At 45.6% G+C, this 20947-nt stretch overlaps 1 protein-coding gene across 1 annotated transcript in view; it reads right to left on the bottom strand.

The window, feature by feature from the left end:
* The window catches only part of LOC126537538 (hillarin-like), a 50538-nt gene that overhangs the window by 21244 nt on the left and 8347 nt on the right, over window positions 1–20947 (bottom strand). The window contains exon 2 of the mRNA XM_050184633.2: window positions 5012–5127. Coding sequence (XP_050040590.2) covers window positions 5012–5127 — 116 coding nt within the window. The remainder of the gene's footprint in view (window positions 1–5011; window positions 5128–20947) is intronic.

Here is a 20947-nt window from a genome sequence, read left to right as displayed (position 1 = left end):
TTGTGCGTACAATGCCCATGCCAGCAGCGGAATGCAGAACGCTGTCGTGGCTCCGCCAGCTCCGCTGCAAAGCCAATAGAGTGGAGCGCAAGGGTGCGCCCCCTTGGTTTGGTCATTTTTGCGGTTTAACTCGCCTCGCGTCCCTATAGCGTCTCTGGATGCGCTAACCGTCCACGCGCGAGCTGCACATTGAGGCTTAGGTTGTGTCGCTCATGCGCGGCTTCTTATCGTTACCAGAAGGCCTTCTCGACAGCTTCTCGCTCTCTGCACCGCTTAACGGCGGGTGAAGCTCGCAGACGCGCTTAGAGACCACGTGGCCGCCTCCGCTGGGCAACACGCGCCTGCAGCTGGAGCCAGAGCGAAGGCTCACGCCGCGCACTGCAGCAGTATCTGCGCTCCCTTCTCGATCGCCAGCCGTGCGCGATGGGCTTATGCATTATGCAAAGCGCGCGCCTTTATCGTTGCGTGCATGGCGAGAGAGGACCCGCGCGAGCGGCTGCAGGCCGGTCAAGGTTTCCCGAGCGCCGTGTCACCCTCTCTTCCAGTCACCGCTTCTGCACTTCTTTCTCTCTCCCCCTACTTTCATTCCCTACCCCCTGTGCAGCGCGGTTGAGGTGTCCTCTGCTGAGAGACAGTTACTGCGCTGCACTTTACCCCAACCTTTCCTTCCCATCATCAAGAATCTCCTTCTCTCTCTCTCTCTCGGCTGTCCTCCCTTGTTGCCGGTGGCGTGGTTTAGAATTGGGGTCACTACCATCGAGAGAATATTCTATCTTATCCGTTCCCCGGCGGCTACTTTGAAACTACACTCCCACTTATGCCTTCCACCTGCTGCTGTTTCATGCGCTAAATGTTGCCACACCGCGTTTCAATCAGTTAAGCCCTTTCAGTAGTCGTACGGGTACGACTACTGTATAGAAAACACAGAACCCACGTGGAGACAGATTCTCAAATGGTATTAACATAGCATATGCGAGCTGTCGGTTTCATTGTTAAATGAAGGCGCTACGCCTCTAATCCCTAGAAAGAATACTATCAAGCCCTAAATAGTTTGCTATGGTAGCGTTTATACTGATCAGTTTAGATTTCATTTCCTATGCACGAGATGTATGTGTAGTGACGAAGCAGGTGGTCACGTGGGAGCAGCATGTCGGGACAATCTTGCCACTCGCTTCGGCTCCCTCTGTCGTCTGACATATGCTGCAACATCGAACCGCACGACGTGTCCATTTTAATTTCCCTCTTGTTTTTTTACAGCTAGGCTGTATATGGCTTTGAGTTCCATGTATTTTTCGTGTCCGTGCGTCAACGATAACAACCGTAAGCATGCGTCGATCCCGGTTATAGTGCAATAGCGGGCCGACCCGCGGCGAAGGTAAAGCAGGTGGCTTCAAGCACTGTCTCTCTAATAAAAATTAAAATAAATAATGATAAATGAAATAAATAAATAAATATGCATTGTTTCAAGTCGATTGCTATACTGGAATCGCTTGTGAACAGCACATGGACCCACGACCCACAAGCAGGAGGCACTGCCATACACGCCAAGGACAAGATGTATGTACTATAATACACCCTTGACTCGCAAGAGGACAACGCCACCGACTGTGGGGATGTCTGTGGATGAAAGAGGGAATTGTGATCTCCACAGTGTGTATATCTCCAGTCACACCGAAATGTGATATCGAAAAGTTCATGACCACGCATCGTTGGAGACTTTAATGTGGACATTTCAAAACCAGAGAAGAAATGGTTCCCTCAGTTTATACTAGAAGAGTCTCGTTTCAAGCGCCACGCCAATCCAAGTGACTCAACTACTCAACGACGGTCGTGTATATATTTAATCTTGGCCAAGATTCTGTCTAACGTTGTAACCGAACCAGTCAGCGTATATCCCAGTAATCACAGACTTATGGTCAACTACCATTACCAAAGCATGAAAATAAATACCATGTACCCTAGTCTCACCCTGTGTGATGTGCTACAGCTTCGCTGGTCATCCACCTTCACAGAGTGCAATGGCTCCTCAATTATTTTTTTTTTAATTAAAGCGTTCTTTCCGAACCCGCCAGTATTTTTCTGAATGTGACTGCTGTGTGCTGCTGTCTTGCGGAATAGCTCAGACTAGAGAAGTTTGAGAATAATCTCACACTCTTCTTAGATTTATAGAAAGCAACGGAAGTGGCAGCGCGTCCACAAGTGTTGCTTGCTTTAATTTATTTTTTACGTCAATGGTGGAAATGATCCTTCGCTCCTAGGAATTTGACATGTTTCGTGTTCACATGCGCGTTGCGTACCCGATCATGTTATTTGGTGGCCTCTGCGTGAGCATTAGGTTTGTTTGTTTTTTAATGAGTCTTTCTGTCATTTTTTGCAACGTACATATACGCAGATTTTTGCCTGGAATAACTTGTTTTGAGTTCGTGGTAGTTATGCGTAATTTACTTGCCCTTCACCTGTCCCGTGTCGTGTTGTTTGCCACACTGAACGAAATAGAGCTCGCCTAACTCTAATTTCTACTTTTTTCCCTAGCTATACGTTATCCAGTGGTCCAACTAGCCGTGAAGGAAATGGTGTTGTTCTGATAAAAAGCACATTTATAACGCAAATGGCTGCCCATGCGTTAATATCACATGCATATACTGTTTCGTACATGCTACAGATATCCAAATACACCAGTTTTTTAAAGGTGTTTGATGTGCATGATGAAAAAACAGAAACGTACAACACGTAGCAGACAGGACGGGCGCTGAACGAACATCATCAATTCTGTCTGCATCTTGTCTTGTGTTATAGTTCATTTTGTTTTGTCTTTGTTTCCTTTTCAGTGCTGCAAACGTGTCAAACAACTCAAACCAACTAGCTCGGCGTTCTTCCTTAACCACTGCCACAATTTTTTTACTAATTATTGCTACTAATGGCTAGTTACTTCTAAACAGCGCCGTTACAATAAACATTGCGAACCACGATCAATTCCTGCTATTTATCTCGCTGTTCCAAACACAACGTCTTCGTGTCGAAGGCCCTCATAATAGGGAACTGTTTTCTGGATGTTATCATGGAGGGCTCTCCTTTCATGCACGGTACTTGGGAGGACTGCGCAAAGGAACATAGCGTCACTTGGGGGGATGCGCGACTCTCACGCATCCCCTGATATGTTGTTTTCTCGCACAGCTCCCGTCCCCTGTAATCCGGCTTCGCCGCGTGGCTTTACTGCGCAGTCGGTATGCTTGCAGGGTAGTGCGAGGGATGGCACGAGTGTTGCTCTGCTAACGTCACCTAACGGCGGGGTTACTTGGGCGCAAAAAGAAGGCTCGGATTCGGCAAGTTGCGCGGACGTTCTGCGCGGGCGCCGATCCGTGCTTCTGCGAGACCGTCTCGCGAAGCCTACCCGGAATTTGGACGAACACGATCGTTCGATCGCGCCACCGTTCGCGTGACCATACGCGCGAACGACCAGGCGTTGGTGTCCAACATGGGGCGAACACATTCGCTCGTTATCCGGTCGCGGAGAGTCGGACTTCGCGACTTGTCGCGCGCCCATCGGCATGTTTTGTGGATAGCAACTCGGCTAGCAGGCAGTAGTCTATGAAAGGTGCAATACATGCCGTTGTGATTGTTTACACTACTGTTTTGTCGTTCCTTTATGCCAAGAGCACGGGTGAGAACCCACACACTAACGTGCGCTGCGTGCTTCGTGAATTCGTGTTTACTTTTTCTGAGTCTTTTTCATCTTTCCTTTCCGTTTTTTTTTTTTTTTGCGTTGAGCGCCGAGTTTCCGAGGTCGTGTACCAGAGGCGGTGGCTTTCTACGTTCCCTTTGGTTTTGCCACGCGTCCGCGTCGATTATTAATACCCCTGCCACACGGGCACAGAAAATGACATTAACTGGCTAATGCCTTAAACTTTAATGTCATTAGTGGGGTGGCACACAGACATGCTTAATGGCATTGAAGCTTAATGCCATTCGCGACGTAGTGCGTTCTCGTAACTCACTTCGCCGTCAAATGCGTACTGTGGTTTCCAATGTATCCACATTCTGACGTAACCAAACGAATTATTAGCGAAGAACAACTAATATATTGTTCACTTTCTTTAAAAAATTGCTCTTTCTCGCAGCGTAGTGCGTTCTTACAATTATTACAACTCACTTGGCCTACGAATGCGTACTCTCGTCTACAATGTCGCAGCCGTGGCCATATAGTGACCATATTTTCACGATATTGAGGAAACTTGTAGATAAATACAACAAATATGCTGTTCACTTCTTTAAAAGGAGCTCTTTATTTTCGTAGAGATCAGCAGGCGATCTTGCCTCTACTCACGGCTAGCGCATTAATCGTGAGCGCGTTAGCCAGGAGAAGCTGTTCTATTGCACGGCGGCGGTTCCTTGCCTCGTTGGCCTCGTGCTGAAGCTTTCGAATTTCTCGACGATGCTTGACTCGAAGAAGCACATACGCTAGAACAAATTGGAGCACACGGTCAATTTCTTCAGGATCGCTGCTTGAGAGCTTTGAAGCTGTGAGCGCTATTTTTCCAATTTAAATGCTTTGGATACGCTATGGATTGGCCGTCGTGCTAGCTTTGGCTTCAAACAGTTTATGGCTGGGTGCAACAATGACATTCCTGAAGTAAATTACATACAATACGCCTATTAATGTTTCTCATGCTATTTCTGAAACATCTGCTCCCTGGATAACTGTTCTTTATTCTATTACAATTGGCAAGCAAACTTAACCGTTTCACTGCAGCTATCGCCATCGCAACGCTTAATGTCATTAAGTATGCACGTGTAGCAGCGATCGAAATATAATGGCATTAAGAAACTTAAGGTCTTAAACTTTTAATGGCATTAACCTCGCCCGTGTGGCACAGGTATAAGATTAAGATAATGGAATTCAAGCAAGTGACGTGCCTTGGCAAAACGCTACTCGTTAACTCCGAACCCACCCCATTTTTTTTTTTTTTTTCTGAAAAAGACGATTGCCATATTCGGTGCAAGGTTTACTTACGTGATGTTTTCCGCAATCCAGCGAAAAAACATGCGAATCTTTTGCAGGTCGTTTCTGCAGTAGGATATCAGGTGATAGACCAGGGTTTGCAGCGTGGATTTGGCAGTGTTAGGAACCTGCATAGTAGATAGAAAAGAAGTGTATAAACGACATGATTTCACTTAAGCGATTTCGCAAGACAAAAGTATTAGCGTGATTCTGAAATTGCGGTTTTGCAACATTTTTGCTTAGTTATGTACGCCCGCTCACAAAGCTTCATATTAGGGCAACATCGGCAAGCACTTAGCATTACGATGTTTGAAAACTACATCACATCACATCACATCACATCACAACTGTAAGCAGCATTTCGTGGACGCCAAGTGCTGATTGCTTAACGTGGTATTCCCGTTGGAGTCGGTCAAATTCTGTCTGGACGGCACTGAAAAAAAAGAAAGGAAAAATTGAAAGAGCCGAAAACGAACCTCATGCTTTTGCAGTGCTTCCATCTTTTGCCATCTGTTAAGATTGTATATTACGAGGAAGCTTTAGCTCGGGGAGTTCTATATCAATACAGGTGAAAGAAGAAGTCGTTTGTGTCGGCAGCCACTGCACCAAATTTGGTGCGGTTTGTTGTATTTGAAAGAAAAAAGTTATAACCTAGTACCTTTTTAATTCAGCAGTGAAAATGATATCACAATTCTGTAAGTTATATCTAATAGTACATGTAAAGTGCAAAAGATTGATGCATCATCCACCGCTCCGCACCATGCTGTTCTTATGCGAATATGACTTTTGCAAAACTCTTGTACACATCTGACATACACGAATTCACGTAAGCTGTAAAGGTATATATCAAATTTGTCTGCTTTAGATGTTACAACAGATGCAGTTTAGATTGAGGTGATAGCTGTCTTTGATGCAGAGGGACAATTTGTAAACTTCGGATTTCCATTTTTTTTAACTTACAAGTCTTTTTTAAGAAGTTCTTGTAACAACTTCAGGCCCTAAACCAAAATTTCGCTTTTACAGCCACCAGAATATTACTTTCTCTCTAAAATGCAACATTAAGATTGGGTCAGCGGGTACCTCAGAAAAGCATTTCTGCATTTTGCATGTATTCGGATAGGCGGCATTGGAGTTCGGCCCGAGCTTAAGCTTCCTGTTTTGTTTATTTTCAAGGTGTTACCTAACCACCCTAAGAAATTAAAACAAAATGACAGCAGTGGGCGCTGCTCAGCTCAGACAGCGAAGTCCAACTACAAGCCATCAGGCAAGCCGGAGATGCCGCTAGGACTCAAGGACTCCTAGCCGCCATCTAAGGGCGGGGAGATAAACTCCTCTGACATAGGGGTCATCAAGTTCCATCAATGTCATGAAGCGGCTGCACCATGCAGGCCGTTCACGCTTACGCCTCCACTCATCCGGTAAAACGCCCGTCCGCCGGAGTTTACCAGAATACCGGATACGTTAAAACTTTCTATCGTAAATTTAGTTGAACCCGAAACACTCTTCACAACTGAATTTGATGTAGCAACGTGAGTTCCTTGAAATGTTTATGTGTATGTTATCTGCCCAAGATGGTTGTGCAACAGTTTCATGGTCCATCCTGAAAAAGCAGTTCGGAAATATTTCATAAGAACAGGCACCAGTTAGGTATGGATACATATCATTAGTGATGGCGGGCTGGCTAATAATGCACACGTACTCGTGAACGAAATTATTTGTGAACACGGCCCAATGTCACTATATACAGTAGATTATTGCAATACAGCTGAATTCACTAGCAAAAGTATGCAGTAGTAATAGATACACAGATTTAGGTGAGGGATTGGGTGACGAGGATGGAAGCATATGCTTCCTTCTACTCTACCTCACTAATACGCATTATTGTTTTTAGACCATACAGGTCTTTTTATAAAAAGCGAATAAGAGCTCTTCAGGAGGAGTTTATGCAGAGGAGTTCCTAAGCGAAAGAGACATACTTTGTCGCTAATAACGTGAGCTTCAGACGGCTAATTAACAAAATTTCAGCGATAAATTTTTAGTAACAATCGCAGGGCAGTTCTTTAGATTGCAAACTCGGAGGCAGCTACATTTTAATGTACTCCAATTTTTGAAAAAGGAAATTGAAAGTCGCACCTTGTAATTAGAAATATTTATCATCGAATTTCCTCGTTTTCTACATGCATGTTTTCGGCGAAGTAGAAACAAACCATGCTGTACAGTAACCAGCGATGTACTTGATATTCCTTCATCCTTTCTATCTCTACACAGACTTGTGCCTGCGCAGGAATCAATGGTGGCTTGCTGAATAATGTTTGAATCCGGGGACGCTTGTAGCTGAGCATGTAGATGAAACCCACTTCATAAAGTTAGCGCTGTCTATATGCATTGGCATCGATATTGCGTAAAACTGCGGAAGTGGTGAAATGTTTCGCCTTGTAGCAGCACGGTCATAGGCGGCTCTTGTGCCTCTGCCATAGAAAATGTACTTGGTATCGTCATCGGTAGACTGAGGTAGACACAAAAAGTCGTAGTCATTATGAAGTGCCACTTGTTGTCCTCCGAACGCGATAATCCTAGCTTGCAGCACAGGCAACAAGTAAAATCTTGGTTTGAGCTAGCTGGTATAGACTCATGATTACAGCAGACGGCCCCGCCTCAATGAAAAGAGCGGTTTCGGCAGCCTAATGGCTACACATTGCAAGCTTTGCGGGCGCTATCCCAAGGTTAATAAAATGAAGTTGATAGGCAAAGCGAGAGATAGAACGGAGAGGGAAGGAGGAGATGCGTTCCACATGTAGAAAATGGGTGATGCCTATGTCAGCCCACCATCATTATCCCTTCAAAGTAAGGAGCTGAGTTTTCTCGGCGACAGTTTACGTTTCTTCGAGTAGTAGACGCAGGTGAACATAAAAATGGTGTGACGCGCGCATACTTTTATCACGTGTCCTGTCTTCTATGTTCATTTTCGTCTGTCTGAGCATATTTTTCGTTGACCGCTGCCTTCCTGGCCTGTGCTGGGCCCATCTTCCGGCTATCGGGCTGCATCCCGCCGTGGGTAACCTGCACGGGGCGATTCCTCGGCTGTGCTGCTATTTCCAGCTGACGCTATCTACGATTTCCACCGCTGAGTGCTACCACCATCATCGATGTTCGCTATAAACTGAACTAACACGGCAAGCTGGGCGAGTTGGTGATTGAACATGTTCCTAGAGGTGGGCAACGCAACCCCCAGGGACACGATACGATACGAGCTGCGCTCGTATCGTGTACTTTTTCTTGTCTTTCGTCCGGATTGCGCTGCCCACCCCAGGAACATGTTCGCTATAAAGTCATAGACCCTGAGCACAGCGGCTCTCTGGCAGCAGCGGTAGCACAACCAGCACACCTGTTCCCTTTCATCTGTCTGCACAGATTAGTTCACGCCCTATAAAAAAATTTGCTCCCTTGTTCTTATCGTGTTGTCTGTGTTGCCGCTGCTTCCACGTGAATTGAATTTATTCTGTGTGCCGTATTTCTTGCGCCCATGCCAACACAAAATAGATACCCTACATGTAATGAGGCCATTAAAACGGAAGAAGTGTCCGTGGAATGTGGCGAGTGTAGCCACTTTTTGTCACATCAGAACATTGGCTGGCATATCGGAGAAACAGTATAAAATAAATGTGAAATAGCTAAGCAAAAGTGGATTTGCTCTATGTGCAAAGGTACTGGGGAAAATGCTGAGAGCACTGAAGGGACGCTGGCACCTCAAGAACTAATTGACATCAGATGTGTTCTGGCTGGTATAAGCCGAAAGTTAGACGACTTGTTGCCTCTGAGGGAAACATTGCCAAACATCTAACTGTCGATACAGCTCATGTCAGACAAGTAAGATGAAATACTGACGCGACTTGCCTCATATGAAAAAGATACGAAATAAATAGGAAAAACACTGCAGCACCTTGAACAGAGCGCCCGCGCTGATGATGATACAACAAAAAGACTTGAGAGAGAATCAAATGAGCTAGAGTGGAGAAACCGCAAGTTAAACTTTGAAATTCATGGCGTTGGTGCTTCTGAAATTGAATATTTCTTTGCAGAGATACATATTGTTGCCAGTTTGATTCAAGTTTCTGCACTTGTTGAGACAGACGTCGCTGCCATTAACGGCCTCCCATGCAAAGTTAGGAAAACAACAGGTAGAATCGTTCGGTATATCAGACAGTCTATCAGATACCAATGGCTGAATAACAGGTTCCAACTGAAAGAAAAGAAATCGCATCTGTTCACCTAAGAGAACGCGACCAGTCAAAGGCGGCAACGGCTTCGAGAAGCTGAGGAATGGGAGAAAGAATATGAGTACAAATACGCATGACACAAGAACGGGAAATTCCTTGATGTGGAAAATCGACGGTGACTATGTGTATAGTAGTGCGCCAAAAGTCTGACTTGCCAGCCTAAGCTTGCTTGCTCTTAAACGTATCGAGATTAATTTCATCCTTCAAAACGGCGATCCCAGTCCCTTTTTTTTTCGTACGAGTTAAACACTTTTGTGGCGAGACATCATACAGATTCATTGAAGCACCTCCATTTAAATGTTCGCTCGCTCTACAGCAAGGAAACAGACACAAATGACTTTATCAATGGTTTTCATTTTTTTTTTTTTCGGTGCAGTAATGCTCAATGAAACATGCTGCAGGGTTGACCATAACCTGCTCAAATTTTCATCTTATCAATCGTATTGTGTGAATAGAACTAACCGTCCGAGCGCTGATGTTATGCTGTTGTTAAGAAAACACGTAAACTGCGAATTGCTTTTCGACTTTTGTATCTGCTGAGATGATCTTGAAATAATAACTGTTCGTGTGAATGATTATGTCATCTGGTTGATATAGACCACGAAGTGGAAATCTTTCTAACCTGTTTTCCTTTTATGTACACCTGTTGTCATTAGCTTCAGAAACTGGTAATTACTTGGTGTCTGCTGGTGATTTCAATATTGACTTGTTGACCATTTCTGCACACAAAAGGCCGTGTTAACCATTTTGACATCGAACGGTTACAAAAATTTAATCCGTGCGCCGACAAGCATTACAACTGAAAGGGAAACACTGCTGGATTTAGTTATCACTAATACCGATTCTACAAATGTTGGTAGTGGTGTAATGTCGTATGACCTTAGTGACCACCTTCCAATATCTTTTTCTGCTAAGAAAACATAGCTTTTTAGCGAACAGAAAGCGTCAGTACGGTCCTTTTCAAAATAGCACACAAACAGATTTGGATAGTTTTAGAGCTGAATTGCTGCAAACTAATATTAACCAAATTCTGGAAAGAGATGACGTAGAAATCGCATGCAGCAAGCTTCTTCATGAGATCTCTCGAATATATAAGCGCCATTATCAAGAAAACAAGCTTAGATATGGTAAAAAAATACACGAAAGCCAAGGATAACCTCTGAATTTTTAACACGAATTGAAGAAGTGCACTTTATCACAAGATAATCAGGACCAACGATCCAAGAATATTGAAAGGATACAAATCACTTAGTAACAAACTTTAACAGAACTAAAATCGCACAGGAAATGCTATTTTCATGCTCAGTTCTACAGCTGCTCGAATAAACACGATATGCTGTGGCAACAGCTACATAATGTCTTAAATGGCCGCAAATCGTCTCCATGCGGGGAAAAGCTATTTCTCGGTGGCAACGAAATATCGGGCAGTGCTCTGGCAAATACTTTTAGTGGTTATTTTGTGAGCCACTGTAATACTTGTGTATCTGCTGATATTTCGAGGTTCATGCCATATAGGAATCAATTTTCACTTTTCCTTCACCCATTTCAGTCGCACAGTCGTTTTCCTTTCACTTAAATATAGCTCAAGCTGCGATGTTCAAGGCATGCAGGTTCGTCCAATCCAGTATGTGCTCGATATTCTTTGTTCATATCTCGCCTATATCTTCAATCTCTTTTGCGAGCGCTATCTTTCCCAGGAGGATGCAAATTGCAAAAGTTTCGGTGTTGTCTAAGGACTGTGACGTAAACGGCATAGAAAATTAAACCTATTTAAATATTACCTAATACATCCAAAGGGTTAGAGAAACAAATACGGATCTAAATGCCATTTGTTAAGCACAATCTTATCTCTACAGCCCAATTTAGGTGTAGGAAATGCCTGTCTACGGAATTAGCCCTAGTTCAACAAAAAGAATTCCTTCTATCACAAATTGAAAACAAGGATGTTGTGCTCGGCCTTTACATTGATTTCACTAAAGCATTTGATTGCATCCGTCATTCCATATTACTTGAAAAGCTTGAAACTTATGGTATTCGAGGGCACTGTCTAAACCACATGAAATCTTACCTCGATCATCGCTATAAATACGTCCAAATAAAGAATTGCCCAGATTTAAAACGCACCAGTAGGGATTGTCTTCAAGGCCGTATTCTTAGCCTATTTCTTATTATAGTGTAAATAAATCACCTAGTAAATATCTACAGAGATGCGAAATACAAAATGCGCGCGGCCGATGCTAGCATATCTTTTTTTTTCGTCGCCTGAACCTGGTAACCTTCAGAATAAAGCCAACGCTGTTCTAAAAACTCTGCAAGAATGGCCAGTGGCAAACATTTTACAAATTAATACAAACAAGACAAACGCCGTGATTTCCAGGCCGAGCTCGAAATGAAATAAACTGTAGCATCATCACCCTTCTTTATGCACACGAAACAATCAAAATAGTACGTATAGGGTGAAAATACTTGGCGTTATCTTCAAACAAAGTATGCTTTGGAATGCGCACATTGAATCGGTTTTAGGCAAGTTATGCCGTGTTGTTGGTATGATGGCGCGACACAGAGCTATGTTACCTTTAAAAATAAAGCTTCTTGTTTACAATGCTCTTTTTTTTCTTCATTATATCATTGTTTATTCTTATGTGGCACGACGAGATGTACAAATCGTGAAAGAATGCACATACTGCAAAAAAAAAAAGTCTTGTTCGAGCACTATTTATTGTATCATATCATTCTCATACTTCAGAATTATTTTTGAAAGCAAATATAATCCGCGTGTTTAATCCTTATAAGTCTGGCGTTCCAACAGGAAGGAGGTCAAAGAAATTGAAAACTTTTTTCCTGAGTTATCTATTCTCGATAGAAGCACGTTCATACGCCACTCGATACACAGAACAGTGGAAGGTGGTCACTGCGCCTGCAAATTATTCTATGCAAAAATTATCATACACACTGCGGAACATATTAAACTTATTTCAGAAATCATATATTGAGTTACAAACAACTTCTGTACCAACAATACACGGACATTTCACTAATCTTTGCTCGCATGATACGTAAAAAGTATTATTTTGCCTTTTATTTCAACTTTTTAGCTTCTGTGACTGCTTCATGTGAAAGAGCATTAATTTAGAAACTTCTGTATTTTTAATATGTGTGCTATCGCTGCCGGCTTTGTAGAGGTGGTTGCGGGCTTCAGACAAGTCGCTTGTTTCTCAAGCGACATTTACCCGCAGTTTCCTCCATCGTCGATGGAAATAAACATGTTGATGTTGTTGATTATTATTATTATTATTATTATTATTATTATTATTATTATTATTATTATTATTTACTCCGTACGGCAGAGGGCCGTAATTAACCTTTCAACGCAGACTCATCATTTTCGTGATAATTGTTTCTGCAAAAGACAATACTGACCGTAACTCGACGCTGCATTCTAAGCTACACTGAGTGTGAATTCGATTTATAACTTCTAAACGCGCGTCACCTTCAGTTTGCGTCCCGGAAGTCAGAACAGCGTACGACACAACGAGGCACAAACAGCGTAAAACGTGACGCATGCTCGCGACCTCGCCCAGCACTTAGCCGGACTATTCGCGAATCGCCATCTAAGCTCTCGCTTTGCCTTCCTTCTTTTCTCAATTCTCCTCTTTCCTTCCGAATATGGAACAAAGTGCGTTCAACGCGCCGACGTTCATTTTTCTTTCTCAAACATCAATGAAAGAAACAGGTAAGCTGTTGACCCCCTCCCCCCCCCCCACGCCCTTCTTTTTTATGTACAGTAATGTTCTGCTACACCAGGTTCCACGCACCTGCCATTGATCAGTTCTAGATCGTTGGTAAAAAGGTGGAGTTCCAGAATTCCGTACAAGTTCGAGTATTTATCTGAAGCGACGTACGTACTTTCATTTCACTATCTTTCTTTCTTGCTTACTTTTCTTCTTTTCTTTTTCTTTTTTTGCCCACTGACAGTCACGCTTTTTATCTGACCTGGACAAGGGCAATGAAACAGCTCCTCTACAAGGGGAAATGGCTATTGATTCGCAACGCACGGTCGGTCCGATTTCTTTTGTTCTCACGGCACAGTACTTGTACATTCCGGCGGAACAGGAGCATTGATTTCGGCTGCAGCTGTACGCGGGCGTATGGACTGCGTCCTGATTAGTTCCGTGCAGCAGCAAGCAGGCTCAGCTACCGCTGCGGCGCGTGCGTTTCCCAATCGAGAAATAGAAGAGGCGAGACGCATTTCACCGATCGTGCCGGCACAGTTTCTGCTTCGTCATCTAAACAAGCTACAACGAGCGAAGCCATGCTAATTCAACAGTGTGCGCGCTGCTGCCCCCGTACCCCAAGTTGCCCTTCCCCCTCCTGTGCCTATTTGTTGTTGTTGTTGCTGTTGTTAAAAGAATTACTCGATGTGATTTAACAAATTGTTTTTACATTATATTTTGGACATTTCAGTTTTTGATTTGACTCGAAATTGTCGATCTAGAAACCCTAGAAAATGCAGCGGGAAGACTCGGAACGCCCTAAATAGTGTATTCTAATGGCTCATCTACGACTAGTTTCGGGTTTGTTTTGGAGCGCAGCTCTTAGGCACCCATTCCTGCGTTGAGCGTCGGCGTGCCTCGGCGTCGTACCTCGGCGCAAGCGAGCGAACGAACACAGCGAAACATGACAGCGAACGCGCAGCGCGAGATGAAAGAAGAGTGCGCGAGGAGAAAAGTGGAGGAGGAGGAGGATGCAGTGAAAGTATGAGGAGGAAAGTAGAGGAGGAGCGGAGGGGGAAATCGCCTGCGGATGCGCTGAGAAGCCTGCGGACAAGGCATCCGCAGCCGCATGGACGATCTCATCTGCGCTTCCGAGGTGGGGCCAGGGTGGCGTGAGGTGAGGAGAGCTACGCTCGTCCTCGGCGTCAGCTGCTGAGGTCAGTCGGCGGTACCAGCATGTGTGACGGGGATCAGTGCTCTTGCATGGGGCGATGGCTAGCGGCTACAAATAAGAATCCACGTGACGCTCCCTTTGGTGTTGTCGCCGCCGATATGGGGTGGCGCGAATTCCTGCAACGAAGAGCCGCTCTCGTCGTTGGTGGAAAAGCGTAGTACGCAAGACGGGCTGTACGGCGATGGTGGCTACGATATGACGCCAGAGCAGCACGCGTCGTCCGTATAGAAACAAAGCGCTCTACTGACAACGTTCTATTTCTCATACGAACCGTGTACCTTACAACTGTAATACAAAATATTGACACGCGAAATTAAAATACGTATAGAGCTGCGCTCAAATTTCGCATTAGGGAGTACTGTAATTATCGGTGGATTTTTTAAGGAGCTGTATGTGTCGTGACGTCATGACACAGAAGGTGGTCACGTGGGAGCAAAATACCTCTACGTTCTCGCGCTCGCTCCGCCTCGCGCGGTTGTCCGGTATGCTGCCACAGGGGCCACGCAACCAGTTACAACATAGCCGACGATCGACCACAATATCAAAAATGAAAGAAAAAGGGAGCGTAGGAATGGACGCGATCGAGGCGCCGTACCATACACCGCATACTATAGCGACGGCACCAGTAGGTGGACAGTGGGGCTAGTTTCGGTATTGGCAATAAAGCGTCGCTATGACGCTGGTATGGTAGGGTATGGCATGGTATGGTATGGTATGGTAAGACTTCATTCTGGTCTTTCGGAACGCGCGTCAGCACGTAGTGGGCCGCTCCAACATCGGTTCAGAAAGGCCGAGCCTCTCAGCTGCATCGCGGGCCCGATGGACAGCCCGTAGCTGTGTTTCAAGGTCGGGGCTGATTAGGACAGCCTCCCATTTGGACGATGTAGCGCTGTCGCGTAACACGGGGCACCGCCAGAGCGTGTGTTCTGAGTTAGCTACGTCTCAGCATAGCTCGCAAATATTGGTCGATTGTATCTCTGGATAGATTCTGTGTAAGAGTGCGGGGTTAGGGTATGCTCCGACCTGGAGTAACCTGAGTGTTAAAGCCTGTGATCTGCCTAATTTCCTATGTGGTGGAAGACAGGAGGATATCGTCTCCGCGAAAGGAAATTCAATAACTTTTGCATATCTAGCTCTATATTTTCAAACTATACATAACAATAAAGTGAAGTGATGCAATTATGTGTAGAAATAAAATGTGCTTTTGGATATTTTCTTTTTCGGCATCTTATATATTTATTTGGTCGCTTTATTTGTGGCGCCAACGGGCAGCTCTTTCGCTCTTGTCGCTTCGGCTGCCATTCTCTTAGTCTGCTCCTGCCGCCTTCTACGCACGTGCCCGTTTTTTCGTATACTCTGCAGTTTAAAGCTTTATTTCTGTGCCTGCGAATGTTCCGGCAATGTCGGAAAAACTGAGGAAAGGCCGCAAAGCTTGCTGCTGGGCTGTGTGATGTGGAAACTCTGGGAGCAACACAAGGCCGAAATTTTTCCCTTTCCCAGAGGACGAGAAGTAAACACACTTTTTCTGTAGTCGTTATGAAGAAGGAAGGAAGGAAGGAAAAAGTGGAGAAGGAAGGTAGGGAGGTTAACCAGTTTTGCCTAACCGGTTTGCTACCCTACACATGGGAGCGGGATGGGGGGGGGGGGGGGATGAAAGATGGGGAGAAGAGATAGAGGGCACATAACACGGCACACAGATCGTTGGTTACAGTCTGTCACTCTTGTGCGGTACGTGACATCACTGTCACAGCCGTTTGTCCAAGCCCGTATCCTTCATAAACCGAAGTAGTCCCTTCGTCGCCTTCAGCTGCGATGTCTTCAGTCGGCGATATGTGAAAATGGTTGCAACTGACAATGGTCTATTGTCAAGGTGCGCTAGAACGGACGCCATGAACTGTCTCTGAACATTATATTCAGGACAGTCGCACAGAATGTGTTCCAGCGTCTCCTCGCAAAGACAGGCATTGCAGAGAGCGTTGTCGGCCATTCCAATGCGAAACGAGTAAGATTTCGTGAAGGCCACCCCTAGCCATAAGCGATAAAGCAGGGTGGCCTCACTTCGGCGGAGTCCGGTTGGCATACAGAGATGCATCAAGGAGGGCAGGTCATGTTGATGATTGCTGCGGTCGGTCTGGCTGCTTGGTGTGCACCATAGAGAGAGCGTGATCTCCCGTGCAAGCACTTGAAGTCTGCTGGCTGCGTCGGACCGTGAAAGTGGCATGGCCTCTTCCTGTGTGTCTTCAAGAGCTGTCCGAGCGGCTTTATCGGCGTCTTCATTTCCGATGACGCCGCAGTGACTTGGCAGCCACTGAAACGTCACGTGATGTCCTTTCTCATGTGATGTATGGAGTAGGCATCTAATATCGAATACGAGCTGTTCGAATGGCCCGCGACGCAGAGCTGATAGTACAGATTGTAGGGCTGCCTTTGAGTCGCTGAAAATTGACCATTGTCGAGGTGGTTCCCGATTGACAAAATAAAGTGCAGCTCGAAGAGCAGCTAGTTCCGCAGATGTAGATGTCGTTGGGTGGTCAGTCCTAAAGCTGATGGTAATACCTCTTTCTGGGACGACTACAGCACCGGACGAACACTGGATGTTTGTGGAACCGTCAGTATAAATATGTGCACTGTCTGCGTATCTCTCGTGCAGAAGAAGCAGAGACAGTTGTTTCAGCACAGGCGACGACAGCTCAGACTTTTTCCCGATTCCTGGCACGTTGAGATGAACTGTGGGGCTGACAAGGCACCAAGGGGGCATCGATGGTTTAGATGCAGCGGTGAAGCCCGAGGGAAGTTTGTCGTTGTACTTGACAATAGTTTTTGAGAATGATGCTTGGTGCCTGTCTGAAGGTAGTGTTGCAAGGTGGTGATAGGGGGCCCGTGCCAAATGTCTGATATGCGTTCTCAGGGTTTCCACCGTGATGTGAGTCTGCATTGGATGGTCCCGAGCAATCGCAATAGTTGCCTCAGTTGACGTGCATCTCGGCAAACCAAGACAAACTCTGAGTGCTTGAGCTTGCGCTGCTTGCAGAACACGAATATTTGTCTTGCAGGTGTTGTTCAGTACAGGTAGACTGTATCTTAAGAAACCGAGAAAGAGAGCTCTGTAGAGTCTCAGCATTGCGTCTACTGACATCCCCCACGTCTTTCCTGTCAGGTATTTAAACAACTGGGAGGTTGCTGTTAGGCGTCGTTTCATGTAAGCCACGTGCGGGCTCCAACAGAGGTCTCGGTCGATAATTACGCCAACAAATCTGTAGGTTCCGACATAGGAAATGGTCCGCCCATTGATTGAGATGACATGAGGCGTCATTGGTTTGCGAGTAAACGCCACTAGGGCGCATTTTTCTGGCGATATGCTGAGACCTTGTTCACACAAGTAGCTCGCTGTCAAAGTAGCCGCTCTCTGAAGCTGTGCACGTATCTGAGGACGTGTGACTGCCGAAGTCCAGAGACAGATGTCGTCTGCGTATACTGAAATTTTGGTGGTAGTTGGCAAGTGTTCAGCAAGCCCAATAAGAGCGAGGTTGAATAGCGTCGGGCTGAGAGCACCGCCTTGAGGAACGCCCTTGCTGGTATAGCGTCGCGTAGTTGGGCCATCGTCAGTTAATACATAGAATGATCTTGCAGATAGGTAACTTGCAATCCATAAAAATACTCGGCCACCTAGGCCAACCGTCACAAGAGCGTCGAGAATAGCCTCATGTAATACGTTATCGTATGCCCCTTTCACATCTAAGAATAAAGCTGCAGATAAACGTTTACGGGACTTTTCGTGCTGGACATATGAAACGAGATAAACTACATTGTCGATGGAAGAGCGGTCACGTCGGAAACCAGCCATGGAACTCGGATAAATTTTGTAGTGTTCAAGGTACCATTCCAGGCGGCCAAGGATCATCCGTTCCATTATCTTTCCTACACAGCTGGCCAACGCTATCGGGCGGTAAGAGGTGAGCTCTAGCGGGGATTTGCCCTGCTTCAAGATTGGCACCAGGCGGCTCACTTTCCATTCGTCAGGAACATTTCCCTCCTACCATGAGGTGTTGTAGAGACTCAATAGTGCTATCCGTGCGGATTCTCCGAGATAGCACAAGGCTCGGTATGATATACCATCTGGACCCGGAGATGATGAGCGCCTGCAGAGAGCTAGTGCCGCCTCGAGCTCCTCCATTGTAAAAGGAAGGTCCATGCGGCAATCACGGGAATGGGGGACATCATCTCGGGCTGGAGGATCTGGACGTGTCGCTTGGTCTGCCATTCGCGCACAAAAGTCTTCTGCGACATCGATGTCTTGCCGCCCTTGGGAAAGCGCGAGCGCCTTGAATGGAAAACGCTGTTCCGGAAGGCAACGTAGACCTTGCACCGTTTTCCAAATGTGAGACAGCGGCTTGCGGGGGTCGAGTGTTTGGCAAAACGTTGCCCAACGTTCCGACGCTAATCTATCCATTCGACGCTGAATCTTCTTTTGTATCCTCCTGGCTGCCCTAAGGTCATGGATTGATCTTGTACGCCGATATCGACGTTCCGCCCGGCGACGAAGTGCGCAAAGTCGCTCTATTTCTATGTCGAAGTCGTTTCGCGTGTGAGAGATCGTCAGTATGCGAGTGGCGTTCCGCATCGTATTTTTAATTGTTTGTTCTAACCCAGAGGGTAGGCCCTCGCTGCAGGCATCTTCCATATCAGATTTGAAGTTGGCCCATTGAATCGTCCGAATGGTATTCCGTGGGCCAGATCTAGACGACAAGCCTTTGATGTTCAGATAGGTGGGAATGTGATCACTCCCATGTGTCTCAATATCTGGAAACCACTTCACATATCTGGCGAGAGAGTTGGAGACAAAAGCAAGGTCGAGGCAGCTGCCGTATGTCACGCCTCGAAGAAAAGTGGGGCTGCCATCGTTCAAGAGAGTAAGGCCATAGTTGTAGGCGATGCTTGATAATCTTCGTCCTCTTGCATTTGTCTTTGTACTTCCCCATGCTGGATGGTGTGCATTGAAATCTCCTATGATGACCCATGGGGCGGGGCAAACACTCAAGATATCCGCTAATCTTTTAGTGTCGAAATTGTTGGAAGGCGATATATACACGCCTATGAGAGTAAACAAGAGTTTGTTCTTTTTAACTGTGACGCATATATACTGATTGTCGTCGTGGGGCGCAATCGGTTGCAAAACATAGGTGAGTTCCCGACGAACAAAAATGATGATTATGAAGAGACAAGCGCTGTGCTTATCAGAACAGCTTTAGGACGAAACGAAAGTTGTTCCATGCTTGTTTTCAAGTGAATGTACTTTTTTCGTTTGGCGCGGCCCGTTTTTCTACGGTGTTGTAAGAAACCAAAGCTACTTGACCGATAGATGCTAGCTGACGCGCAGATGGAAATTTCGCTTCGGTCTATGTTAGCGGTAGTTTTTTATTTTTTTCCGCGAGTAGGAAACTTGCAATTTATATCTGCCGGAGGTATCTGAATGCCTGCAGCATAAACTGGTAACGCTCGAGAGCATTCCAGTGACCAGTTCTCTGTTATTGCATTACCACCTTTGAATGGTCAGGGACACGGCTGAGGTAAAAAAAAAATCAATTACGTAGCAGTCACCGTTTGCATATTGAATTGCAGGAAGTTTGAGAGACCTATGGGACGACATAGCTAGCTTCGCTTCACTTTAAAGCCTATGCCTAGAAGGGCAGTATTATTTTTATTGGTTCTTCGCACTATCAACTTTGGTTTCGCTTTTAAGTGTTTTTTAATCATGAACACGCTGTATTTTGCCCCTTTTTCAGATGTTACATGTGGCGAAATTACTCTAAAAGGGGGTCCTGGTGGGGCTGACATGGGAGCAGATGTATAACGGCTATGCCCGCTTCTCGGACCACTTCACAAGAAGGGACTACGCCGAACTTGCCGTGGTCGGCTGTGCCGAATGCTGGAGCGGAAGAGCGGTCCCTGATTGCTGAAGGTAAGGAAAACGAGTTATTAGTGGTTTCCAATCTGTGCTTCTGCAGTTCGTTATTTTCGTACAGGAACCACTTGACAGGGCCCGGCGATCGCCGTCTTTGCGACGTCGTCAGATACGGACGCCAAGTACCATGTAACGTTACGCAGCGAAATTCGTTTCGCATGCGCCAAGAAACCGCGTGCTTGCCAATTTCTGTTTATCGCTTGCGCGTATGAAATGCGCGATGCTCCCGATTATAGGCTAAACTAAAAAGCCGAACAGTTTTCGCTCACAATGAGCGAGTTCACGGTCGTAAAATGTCGCGCCTCGCTTGGCGCTACAGCATATACGACACGGCGAAGCCAGTTCTTGCCGCGCGCTGTCGTGTTATCCCTAAGCTTGGTTCGCCGCTTGATAGCAGAAACTCTTCCGGAGCAAAAATTAGAATGCTAAGTTGCCCAGCAGCTTTAATCTACTGGAAGTTAGTTGTGATCTTATGTGTATTTTGCAGAAAAATCAAGCCAAAGTAAATAAAACGCCCGATTGCCTAATCCTTAACCAGATGAATCAAAAACTTTCATCGATCAAAAAAACCGGCTCTAAAAGCTCATGCCGAGTATACTCAGCCAGCTATTGAGAAATCAGCAACGATTAGCATGTTACCCTAATATACAGCAGCACTCAAACTTGGAACCTTGCTTATTAAATTTTGGGAGCGTATTTCTACTTGAAATCCTGCAACCAAATATAGTCAAAACTAACCTGCATGGATTAAAAGTACTGTAT

This window comes from Dermacentor andersoni, chromosome 4, assembly GCF_023375885.2.
Source record: "Dermacentor andersoni chromosome 4, qqDerAnde1_hic_scaffold, whole genome shotgun sequence".
In the NCBI taxonomy this organism is placed as follows: Eukaryota; Metazoa; Arthropoda; class Arachnida; order Ixodida; family Ixodidae; genus Dermacentor; species Dermacentor andersoni.
This window is presented reverse-complemented; position numbering and strand designations above follow the sequence as displayed.